The sequence below is a fragment of the Capricornis sumatraensis genome, chromosome 2, assembly GCF_032405125.1.
Source record: "Capricornis sumatraensis isolate serow.1 chromosome 2, serow.2, whole genome shotgun sequence".
NCBI classification, from domain to species: Eukaryota; Metazoa; Chordata; class Mammalia; order Artiodactyla; family Bovidae; genus Capricornis; species Capricornis sumatraensis.
This window is the reverse complement of record NC_091070.1, coordinates 46,762,794-46,776,074: the sequence shown is the minus strand read 5'-3', so window position 1 is coordinate 46,776,074 and position 13,281 is coordinate 46,762,794. Positions and strand designations below refer to the sequence as shown.

At 37.8% G+C, this 13,281-nt stretch overlaps 1 protein-coding gene across 2 annotated transcripts in view; it reads right to left on the bottom strand.

The window, feature by feature from the left end:
* UNC13C (unc-13 homolog C) overlaps window positions 1–13,281 on the bottom strand; it is a 666,761-nt gene that overhangs the window by 377,182 nt on the left and 276,298 nt on the right. For both annotated transcript variants that reach the window (XM_068963824.1, XM_068963823.1), the window contains 2 exons: window positions 1,901–2,128; window positions 785–926 (listed from right to left, as the gene is read on the bottom strand). In XM_068963824.1, coding sequence (XP_068819925.1) covers window positions 785–926; window positions 1,901–2,128 — 370 coding nt within the window. The remainder of the gene's footprint in view (window positions 1–784; window positions 927–1,900; window positions 2,129–13,281) is intronic.

Below are 13,281 nucleotides of genomic sequence, written 5' to 3'. Positions count from 1 at the left end.
TCCTAAGCCAATATACACATGAAACTCTTATTTCATACACACTATTTCCCACATTCCCAAACAATCTGTATATGTTGTGTTGCTTACTTAGCATGTAAAGGAGATCCATGTTTAAACCATTAACAAAGAAAGAAGGAAAGAGAAAAGCATCGTTTACTTTTAAACTCATAGATTGGGATTTTCATTTCCAACAAATGGTAACTGGAAGTCATCTTATCTCTCTCCAAGAAGGAATGACAGAAAGAAAAGAACCTTTGACAGAAAAATGATTCCTTGCTGTTTGGTACAGGATATAAAAGGTTTAAAAATAAATGACCCACAGAAAATGAGAGGTTCTAAAAGTTATCATCAACCATTTCATCAGTATAGGCTGGTATGGGTATGACAAGCCATGTGACGCTCAAAGTCTTTCTACTGTTTTCAGTCATAAATCTTCAGATGTCAAGATATTGCTCAATCAAGCCTATAAATTCCTCACTATACTGGGTCAACTCAAGTTACAGATCATGTTGTAATCATTTTTTTTTTTTCTCCTGCAAACTAACCCCGGCTGTGCCACCTTTTTTGTTTGTAATATTATTTTTATTCACTTGCTTCTCAAGATGAGGAACAAATAATATTATGAGTATTAAATAAGTTCACAATATCAGTTCACAACATCTTTTTATAATTCCTTCATAGATACAATTAAAACATGAGATAATTATTGCTTGTATATTTTGCATGCTTGTAAATTTATCCTCAAATATTTCAATATTTTAATAGTTTTCCATTATATACTTACAAATAAAACTTTTCATCCCATACTGGATTCAAGTTTCCAAAAATGGTTTTAGTCCTTCTTTTGTTCTTTCCGACTTGAACTGTAACATACGGATCACTAGACCCTGTTTTGTCTTTTGCCTGCAAGCCTTGTGCAGAAACCACTGAAACAAACCAAATTCAATCTTTTAGTATAAGTATTTTTGCAGAAACAAAAAACTGATAATGAAGGAAACGTTTTCTATTACTTTGTCCTTTGTGTTTGCAGACACATCCCCATGGCTTTCACTCTCATGAACAGCAGGATTTAACAAAATGTCTAATGAAAGAATGAATCATGCAACATTAAAATCTTTCTTTGACTAATATTTCCTTTTGCCTGTAATGAACAGTAGCTGCAGACATACATCTACATATATTTCTTATCTATATACTCATATGTCACTGCATGCATGTATAGACAAATGAGAATGCACAAACATTAAGCCGATTAATTCAGTAAATATTTTGAATTATCCAGTGTAGTTCAAAGTCTGTGATTTAAAATGTGTTTGTGTATATGAGTGTACTGTCAGTATTAAAGAAAAGCTTCTTAATTTTGCCTTTTGAATACAATATGAGTGAGTTAAGAGGCTTGGTAAATATTAACATGATAACCTATGCAGCTGCTGTTACTATAACGAGCAACTTCAGAAGTTCAAATTACTAGACATCACTATACTCAAATTGCATCGAGTCAAGGATCAAATGGATAAGGGCTATTGACCCAGGAGTAAGTAAAATGATAATTGTCTTCTCATTAAGAAAAACTGACTAAAGAGATTATTGGCTACTTTTGTCATTTATCAGTGTCAGGCAGCAACAAAACTAATATCTTGTAAACTGCAGGGTATTGACAAATATATTACAAAACAGAACTTTCTTCCTCTCGAAGAGCTTTTGATTAGAATGAGACATGGACTGAAATGACTTCAATTATCTACCATACCTTTTAGAAATTTGAAGTTTCAATTAAACTTCAAAGTTGACAAGACTGAAAAAATCTATTTATTTTGCCTATAACAATTATTAGCAGTGATTTCTAACATATATAAAATCTCAAAGCGGAATAAAATTTTTCAAAAAGACTTATTTTTACCTGTAATGGTTATTTTTGCTGACCACTTAGATGTCCCATCCAGTACACTCTGTTTGGCTGCCTTTGTGTACTGCACAAAATCTTCTTTAGAAATCTGAAACATTTCCTGAATTACTTCAAACACCTCTGGCCTGTTTGTCTCCCTGATCTTCATTCTTTCTTTCATGGCTGTAATAATGGTTTGAGTCTTATCTTCTGCACCATGCTTAGAACTCTTTTCTGCTGCTCCTATAACAGAAAAATTGATGATGATGTAAAGACACATGAGGCTCTTTTTCATAGACCAAGAGAAGGAGGGTCAGAAAAAAAGGAAGAACATGAGAGTGAATGAATGCTTTAATTCTCAGGAGTCAGGGTAGCTTTTTCAGAAAATATCGGGAGAATAAGCACCATGCTGAGATTCAGAATGACTAGCCCTTATGCTACTGTAGGTAATGGACATCCACGATCCCAGGCTTTTTTAGTTGTATTACTGAACTGAATCACAGCTGTGCAAATATTTGATTTGAATTTTTAAAAACAACTTTCGAAACCAAAGGAACACATACAATTAAATGTGTTACATACCACACATATTTACTCACTGGGTAACCAAGACAAAATTGAGACACAGATACATATGGCAAATGTCACTCAGAAATCAACATTTCAAATACTTGCATTCACCTAAAGTGCCTGATTATTTTTAATTCATGAAATTTATCATAATTAAAAGCTTACACTTTTCCTTGCAAAATGAAAACTACCACTATCCATTAGATTGAAACATAGGGTGAGATTTTACTTAGAATGAAGGTGATTCTATTTTAAAAGGATTCAGAAACCACTGGGCTGCACCATCCCCACATCATGGGCCACAGATGTGAACTCTCATTCTATGATACAGCCACAGTTTTAAACAGGCTGAATTTTCACTTTCTACTCAAAAAGTAATTTTTTTACTTTTAGGACATTATTTGTTATGATTGGTCTCAATCTGCTGGGCTATACACTGTCTTTGTGTTATAAATTCTTGTTAAAAAATCCTGACAGTGAAGAATTTCCAAAAGGCAATCTTTGAGTTCCTCAGCTTCTCCAACCACCAGCCTGATAGTCTCAATGCTCTGTGTGGCCTCTGGGTTGCTCTGTATTCCACGAGCAAACAGTGGACCTTGATTCTGACTCTCAAGGTTCCTTACTGAGTGTGAAGCAGGAAAGTAAAAGACCACATATCAGGGTCCAGAGGGACTGTCGCTGCTGAAACCAAACACTTTTTGGTACAGAAGTAACTGAGATATAACGAAAAGAATATTGTGGCTATAGGTAATTGACTTCAGTCGCTCAGTTGTGTCCAATTCTTTATGACCTCATGAATTGCAGCACACCAGGCCTCCCTGTCCATCACCAACTCCTGGAATTCAACCAAACTCATGTCCATCGAGTTGGTGATGCCATCCAGCCATCTCATCCTCTGTCGTCCCCTTTTCCTCCTGCCCCAAATCCCTCCCAGCATCAGGGTCTTTTCCAATGAGTCAACTCTTCTCATGAGGTGGCCAAAGTACTGGAGTTTCAGCTTTAGCATCAGTCCTTCCAAAGAACACCCAGGACTGATCTCCTTTAGGATGGACTGGTTGGATCTCCTTGCAGTCCAAGGGACTCTCAAGAGTCTTCTCCAACACCACACTTCAAAAGCATCAATTCTTCAGCACTCAGCTTTCTTCACAGTCCAGCTCTCACATCCATACATGACCACTGGGAAAACCATAGCCTTGACTAGACGGACGTTTGTTGGCAAAGTAATGTCTCTGCTTTTCAATATGCTATCTAGGTTGGTCATAACTTTCCTTCCAAGGAGTAAGCATCTTTTAACTTCATGGCTGGAATGACCATCTGCAGTGACCTTGGAGCCCCCAAAAATAATCATTCCAATTTTTATCTCCATGACTATAAATACTGCCAAACTTGTATTATATTTTTTGAAATACTGTATTTATGAAATAGGCATACTAATAGCTCATTAAATTATTTAGAGATTGAATGTGATGATTTATCTCCACAAGTCCAACCACAAAGGATAGCTTCATTAATGTTCTTTGAATCTACTTCTGTAAATGTTATGCACCTGATTTAAACATGGAAACTAAAACTAAAAGGTAAGGTCAACTATGAACTTTCCTTATAATAAAATCATACAAAATTTAACATGAGTATTTTAGTGAACATCCTCATTATTTGAAAATATAACTTTTGTTTCCTAAAGTGGAAAAAATGCATTCGTAGTAATCAACATGTAATTAAAGTATGGTAAAAGAGATGCATATTCTATTGGTAGAACAAGCAGTTTACCTTTCTTTATATATTTTTTAAACTTTGAGAATTTAAACCACATATTTAAAAAAGAATACTAAAAATTAACATATTCCATTTAAGATATAATTTGAAGGGACATTCTTAATGCCATAGTGATCTGTTAAGACATGCCCTAGAATAACTACACATTTGTGAATTATGTATCTTTAAGCATTCTTGTGATTTGTTAATAACGGCTTGGTTCCCCAGAGCATAATTCTCACAGAGCAAAATTAGCATAGGCTAGACTACATAGTTGCAACTCCCCGAAAGAGATATTTTACTTCAAGTATTAGAATAATCATTAAATAGAAAAAAAAACAATAGTGACTTGAAAAAGTCACCTGCAAGATTCAAAGTGCCTCAAAAGTTTGGTTTTAAAGGTGATTCGAAGAATGTCCAAAGGGTTAGAAGGATCATTAAAATATTAGCTTCCCCCAATATTTTATTTCTAAACAACTATGCTTTTTATGTCTATTAATGCCCTCAAAGCTCTAGAAAAGTATGTTAAAGTCCTCAAAAGTTAAATGCATTAACTTTCGGGTTATTTTTCTTATTCAGGCAGAGCCAATTGACCACCATCCACATAATAAATGTTCATCCCAATAATAATTACCAAATTCAAGGCTCGAATATCCAAAGAATTTTCTTCCTAAGAAATCAAACTTCTGTATTTAACAACCACTACTTAAATTCTCTTGAAGAATCAATTAGGAAATCTTGACAATTAACTTTGAAATAATTCACCAATGCTCTTGATGCTGGAGTAGAATATCTACTCTAATATGTACAGACAACAGACAGACCCATAAATTGCGAAATCACCAATCTGGGAGAGCAAATTAGTAGAGACTTATGTTTGAGCCTTTTATCTATTATTTCTAGAAAAGACACATAGCTTTTATGCTTTTGATCTGAAAAATGATTCAACTTCGATTTAGTTCAGGGATACAGACCAATTCATAATTTTTGTAACTCATCTACAATGACTTTTCATTGCCCCATCATTTATTGAACCCACATATCTCATCTTATTTTCCTAATGAAACTATTTCTTAAATAAATTTCCAGCTCTTTGGTTTATTGGTTTATTCTTTTCCTTTGGGCTTATTCTGTTTATCTCAAAGTCGTCAGAGATAAACAGATTTGTATTCATATGAGTCTTCCTTCAAAGGATGTGGTAGAAGATCCAGCAGCTTCACTGAAATACAGTAATAAATCAACCAGAGATCAACAATAAAGATCAAAAGAGATATTACCAACAAAAGCACTTTGTAAAGTGTAATACATTATCCAAATGGAACTCATCTTTGTTACTTTTAAAAACACTTAATTGACAGATCAGAAAATGCAATTATGCACAAGACTGCACAACCTTAGACAGAGGCAGGCTTATCTCACATGATGCCCTTACACCTAATTTAATGGAACAAAGCCAATTAGCTAGAAACCTTCATTTTTCTTTCATTTTTATTCATTATTCAAAGCATCTAAATTTCATATGAAAGTAACAGTTTCATCATTTTTATACGGTGATTTATAATTTCAGTTTTCCTTACAAATAATTACCTATATGTATGTGACAAATGCATCATCCCACCTTGGCCCCAGTCTCTTCTCTTTTCTATTTTTTTCAACAGCTGTTCTAAAACATTCTCCCTCTCCATTACTCTCTACTCTTAGCATATGATATTATCTTTTCTTTAAAAGAAATCTGGCTTTCTAAATTCAGTGGTCACATTTTCTTCCCTCCTCCATGGGGAAAAAAACAACAACAACAAAAGTCAAACTTGATTTATAGCATTTGCAGATTTCTGTGCTGTAAATATTCCTAACATGGCTGATTTCAAGCAACTGCCTCACAGAATTCTTCAATATTTATCAACCGACACTGATGCAACTACTTCCGTCAGTATTGGTTTTATCCTAGTCTTTAAGGCCAACTTCAGTTAAATGTGTATTCCAAGTATCTAGTACACTGCTTGGAAAATAAGATACACTCAATAAAGATGAAATGTTTATTGGGTGAATCTAAAAGAAAACGATTACTATATTTGACTATTCAATTTGGCCCTGGGTTTAATTTAATGTGCTATAAACTTTTTGCACACTGTGACCATAAGGCCAAAAATACTGGAAGAAACAAGAATGAGTTGCTATGTAAAACGTCAGACATTCTTTGTCATATCTTATAAAGAGACAAAATACGCTGGGTTCTTAGCTTCAGATTTGGGATTTTCAGAAGACAAATGTGTGCCCACCAATATAAAAGTAGAATTTGATTGGCATATGTACTTCATGCACTTAATAACATAAAGCAAGGGCATAAGTTTACTTTTTTGTAAATCAAGAAAACTACTTTTAAATACGACCAAAGAGCATAGCACTCATGGTGCTGTGGTTACAGGAGACAGCCTTCTGTTTAAATTCTGATTTGCCACTTATGATCTGAACTTGGGCTAGTTAATTCTTTCTGTAAGCATCTGAGAAAAAGAAGGAAATGATATCACTGTTTTCCTTTACAGGGTCATTGTAAGGATTAAACGAGATACTGATATAGTTTCAATACTAATAATTGAATAAGCATAGGGATTTCAGGACAAAGGTGAGGGTATAGCATTTATTAAAGAATTTCACATTAACAAGAAATTTTAGGGTTTTGCACTTCACCTGACCCATGAAGCAACTCCTTGAAAACTTTACCCTGGACAGTATCATGCTCAGCAAGGCTAAATTTTCTATAACTGTTCACTAGATTGGAGTCCAGAGACAACAGTGTTGAAAGAGACTGTAGAAAATAATGATGATAACAAGAATGTTAATAGTAATTTATTATTAACATCCATTAACCCTTTACCTGCATTTGAAGCTGATGAACCCAGAGGGTGCAAGTGGTTAACAACCCTGCACTCAGGATCTGATACTGAGCCATGTGTTTATCAGTGTCTAATCTGATAAACTTTACTGCTTTTACTGTCTTTACCAGTAAAATCATGTAGGTGGACCTGCTTTTGACGTCCCTGCTTTCCTCTCCCATGAAATCACATAGGTGGGCATGTATTGGCATTTCCTACCCTTTCCCTTTAGCTGCTTTAACAACCAAGATAATCTTAACCCTCCTCTTCTACCATGCCTTCAATCTTTCAAGGAACAGCCCTGCGACTCCCCCGTCTTTAAGTCAGGCACCTCCTTTTCCTTGTAAGATCAAAGCCACACACTCCGCATGATTTCTCCCACACAACAAGGACTGATGTTTAACAGGAGGGTAACTGGAGGAGCACAGATCCAGCCTAGCATCATCTCCCACCCCTGGAGGTGGGGAATGTGGGCTGGGAGCCCCCTTTCCAGGAACTGCCACCTTTTATAAAATGACTTCACTGTCATTAAACCTACAGCTCCAAACAAACAGAAGCAACCATTCCTGCTCTCTCCACTAGACAAACCCCACCAGATTCCACCATCCCATTTTTAGTAAATGCAATCTTTTAGAAGTTTAGAAACATTTGCATCTCAAAATCCTCCATAAAATCAGGAATGCACTCACAATTGTGTATCAAAACTGCATCTCATGAGCACTATTTACATATTTGCTTTCTCGAGATTTCCCAATCACTTCAGAGTCTAAAACTATTTATAGGGATTAAAGGAACAAATAAACTGTAAAACAAGAAAAAAGCGGGGAAACTTAAAAAACATTTTTACTGTGTAAGAGAAAAAGAAGGGAGCAAGGAAGAGAGAGGAAGAAGACAGAACTTTTTGGTCTCACCACTTAGCTACATAGATTACTTCAAATCCTTTTCAAAAAGAGAAAGAAAGAAAATGAATAGAAACAAAAAATTAAACAAGATTAAAAAAATTTCTTTTTCTCTTATTTTTAAATAGCCTCTGACATCTAGAAATTTGGCTAACACAACTGGTTCACACTGTGGCTGGAAGCTGTCCCAGTGCTCACCACTAGGCCATCTTGCTCTCCAGTTGGGTGTAAGGACTCTCACAGGTCACCAACCTTGCACATGGTCCCTCTTAAAACAAAACAAATAAGACCACTCTGTAAGTTTTTCTAAGCCCAGTTGAAAACCAGGTCACCATGTGACCACAAAATACCGAACATCCTCCTCCACATGTGAGTGACTACTGCTTCTTTACTAAACTCAGCTATTAGCCTCTGCTTTCTTACAGATAAGATTTCTTTCTTTTATGTACACAATAACAGGATTGTCCTCACTATAAGCCAACACCTGATCCAGAGAAATCCTCTCTTTTTAATACTCTCTTACTGAGATGCCCTGTGGTTCACCCTGGTGTGCATGCTCCATCGAAACCATGGGTAATAAACTGAACTTTTAAAACTACAGGAGTGTTCTCAGTGATCTTTAACTGGAGAGCATTGACAGGTATTATTAACCCTTTTCACATATATGGAAAATGGTACTCAGAGAGGTTTTAGAAAACTCTTACTAGTGACAGGATTAGAAGCCAGATCTTTCTCAAGTAGTTCAGGACTCCAAAAATATATATATATAGATTGATAGCCTTTTTTCTTAGGTTACATAGAATATTTCTGTCACATTGCTCATGCTGCTAAGTTGCTTCAGTCGTGTCCAACTCTGTGTGACCCCATAGACGGCAATCCACCAGGCTCTTCTGTCCCTGGGATTCCCTAAGCAAGAATACTGGAGTGGGTTACCATTTCCTTCTCCAATGCACGAAAGTGAAAAAGTGAAAGTGAAGGCACTCAGTTGTGTCCGACTCTTCGAGACCCCATGGACGGTAGCCTACCAGGCTCCTCTATCCATGGGATTTTCCAGGCAGGAGTACTGGAGTGGGCTCCCATTGCCTTCTCTATCTGTCACATTAAGTGAGGCATATTCACCCTTTTTGTACCCCCACGTACCCTGAAAATGATCCGTTATGAGGTTATTCCTTTGAATTAAGAAACTGTTCATTGTATTAGAGTAACTTAACTACTGATTCCACTTTTATCCAAATTATCTTATCAAATCATGTTCTATTTAGTATTGAAAAGTCAGTGTAGTGAGTATGTTGTGGCTGGAGATAGAGACGATGGAGAGTGGGTGAACCTCAAGCTCGGTGGGTTGGCCATAGAGGGAAGTCTTAGGGAGTCATCCTGAAGAGAAGGCCTAGGAAGCCAAGGTCTGGGCATCATAGATTGTCTACAAGATAGGGAGAGGAGGAAAGCACTAGAAATAAAATTCAACAACTTTCCATCTCCCCCTCTAGGGGTCCATTTTGCATGTTTCTTTATAATTAGGAAAGATCACTAGGCTAGAAGTTCAGAGACCTTAGTTGTAACCCTACCTATGTTATTCATTTGTTTTGTTTTGTTTTATAAGATACTGAGCTATCTGCACTAAGTAAAATCAGTAGCTTGGTTTCTTCCAATTCATGGATCTCAAAGGCTCCCCTAATGATCTATGGTTCTGTGGAAGAATGATCTCTAAACTATTTCATGCTATTTCTAAGTGTGCTCTCAGGTCTTTATTTGTTGCTTCCGAACATTTATTATGTAGTTAGCTGTGCTTACACGTGTGCTAAATTATAGGGAAACAAAGACTGGTCTCCACCCTAAAGAAGCAAATACAAAGCTTCCTGCTCCTGCTGCTGCTGCTGCTAAGTCGCTTCAATCGTGTCCGACTCTGTGTGACCCCATAGACAGCAGCCCGCCAGGCTCCACCGTCCCTGGGATTCTCCAGGCAAGAACACTGGAGTGGGTTGCCATTTCCTTCTCCAATGCATGAAAGTGAAAAGTGAAAGTGAAGTCGCTCAGTCGTGTCCAACTCTCAGCGATCCCATGGACTGCAGCCTACCAGGCTCCTCCGTCCATGGGATTTTCCAGGCAAGAGTACTGGAATGGGGTGCCATTGCCTTCTCCACAAAGCTTTCTAAGTACTGATTATGTAAACATACTTTGTATAATTGCTATTAACAAAGCAAAATGTCAAAAGTTTCCAAGATATGTGTTCACATTTATTTACCTAAGTTGTAGAAAATATGTCTGAGACCAGAGACAACACTGATAACATTTTTTTCTAGATCTGAAAGCCCAGAATAAAGCTCCCACCCACAGTAGCTGTTCATATGTTATACAAATAACATATGTCTTAAGATAGCATGGTTGCAATATGTGGTAACACAAGTACTAAAAAAAAAAAATCAGCAGTTTGCAGACAGGAATGCACTAGCCACATTTTGTGAATGTTATGAATTCACAATGGCTAAGCATTAGTGCACATAAGCTTAACATAACGTTAGTGGGAAACACTGAACAAAATAATACATCTCACAAGATGCTGCTTTTGTGAACTCTTGATGAAATGCTTTCTCTTTTTATGCAGATACTTGAAATTTCTAGTTAGGAACTAAAACTAGGTAGAATGTTTTTTTCAGTGGGACTCTGGGATTTCTTTTTTGGAGATGTGTAAGAAAGCGCTGGCCAACTGGGTTAGGCTTCATGGTTACTTGCATATTTTTCTGATTTTGAGGGTTTTTTTCCTACTTTAAAGAGATAATCAAAGGAAATTTTTTATGCATGATATCTCTTTTACATATGTCTCACTCTGCATACAACCTCATCCCAACCAACATACACTTCTTTATTTCACATATTCCTCGTTTAAAACTGCCACCATAACTATTTGGACTTGGTCCTTATGGGTTACGTTGCTATCCTTCAGGGTGACACCTCCTAGAATAATAGAAATAAAAACAAAAACAAACTAATGGGACCTAATTAAACTTAAAAGCTTTTGCAGAGCAAAGGAAATAATAGAAAAGATTAAGAGACAACACTCAGAATGGAAGCAAACAATTGCAAATGAAACAATTGACAAAGGATTAATCTACAGAATATATTAGTGGCTCATACATCTCAATATCAAGAAAAAAAAGCCCAATCAAAAAATGGGCAGAAAATCTAAACAGACATTTCTCCAAAGAAGATATACAGATGGCCAATAAACACATAAAAAAGAGGCTCAACATCACTAATTATTAGAGAAATGAAAATCAAAACTACAATAAGGTATCAGCTCATATCAGTCATAATCACCATCATCAAATAATGTACAAACAATAAATGCTGGAGAGGTTGCAGAGAAAAGGGAAACCTCCTACACCATTGGTGGGAATGTAAACTAATACAACCATTGTGGAGAACAGTATGGAGAGTCCTTAAAAAGCTAGGGAAAAAATCTAGCATATGACCCAGAAACTCCACTACTGGGCATATTGCATAAGAAAATCACAATCCAAATATACATATATATATACACACATACATAGACATATACTTATATGTATCCCAGTGTTCACTGCAGCACTATTTACAATAGCCAGCACATGGAAGCAACCCTGATGTCCACTGAAAGATGAATGGGTAAAGAAGATGTGGTACACATGCACAATGGAATATTACTCAGCCATGATAAAGAACTAATGTGAATCAGTTCTAGTGAGATGAATGAACCTAGAACCTGTTATACAGAGTGAAGAAAATCAGGAACAGAAAAACAAATAGAAAATTCCACAAAACAACTTCTGAATGCTGGCGGAAGACACCAGGCACCCAGAAAGGCAGCCCATTCTCTTTGAAAGGAGGTAGGACAAAAGATAAAAGATAAAAAGAGAGACAAAAGACTTAGGGACAGAGACCCATCCCAGGGAGGGAGTCGTGAAAGAGGATAAGTTTCCAAACACCAGGAAACTGGCGGGTCTGTGGGGAGTTTTGGAATCTCAGAGGGCAACATAACTGGGAGAAAAAAAAACAAAACAAAAAAAGCACAGATTATGCACCTAACCACAACTCCCAGTGGAGAAGTAGCAGCAAGCAGGGGCTGAAGAGGGAGACACAGGCTGCATGCTTAGGGTAAGGACCAGGGCTGAATGCCCTGAGGACAATCTGAGAGAGCTAACATGAGATAGCAACCCAAACTGGGATGGGCGGGGGGTGGGGGGGGTGGAGGGAGGGAGGGAGGGAGGGAGGGAGGGAGGGAGAGAGAGAGAGAGAACTTTCCCTAGAAAAGCTATAAGGCACAACCTGGCCTGCTCACAGAACAAAGGACCAAGTGAATACCAGAGGAGAGCTAGCCAGCTGCAGGCAGGCCCCTCCCCCTGCTGGAGGCAGAGAGGCAGGCAGGTGACAGCCAGAGCCGGAAAGAGGGGCAATCTCGGCCCCAGAGATGGCATCCTCCACCAAACTGTGAGCGGGTTCCCAGTTGCTAACCAAGTCTTCCTGGGATCCTGGACGGTTGACATGGGCCAGGAGGGTCTCAGTCAGAGATCAGCTCCCTAAAGGAGACACATGGCACACCTGAGATGGTGCTTCTGCTGTGCACCCAGGAAACCAAGCGGCTGGGACCAGGGAGGCAATAAGATGCACCACCCACCTGGTAAGAGTGTGCTAAACAAACACCTGGTCACCTGCGCTACTTGGACTTGGGAAGGGCACAAAACGCAGGCCCAACCAAGTCTGTGCCTTTGTGGAGTACCTGAGAACTTGAACCTGAGTGGCTTAGACTTGGGAAGTACATGAAACCCAAGGCCCACTTAGGACAGTTCCCCTGCAGAGCAACCTGGACCCTGAGCAGTGTAAACTGGGAAAGCACACACGCCATGAGTGGGGGCAAACCCAATGTGGCCCAGACACCTCAAGCACTCCCCACACACACCAGTGATACTTGTTTGCAGTGTTTCTCCCTTCACACAGCACAACTGAACAAGTGAGCCTAAATAAGTGACCACCTTCACCCCCTTGTGTCAGGGCATAAGTTAGATACTGAAGAGACTTGCAAACAGAAGAAGCCAAAATAAAGAGGGAACCGCTTTGGAAGTGACAGGTGCAACATATTAAAACCCTGTAGTTAGCACATTGGATGGGGCCTATAGACCTTGAGAAGAAGTGTAAGCTGGAAAAAGTAACTATCTGAAACTGAACTGACCCCACACTGCCCTCAGCAGCTCCAGAGAAATTCCTAGATGTGTTTTATTATTATCATTTTTAATTTAAAATTTTAAGCTATTTATTACTCCTTTAA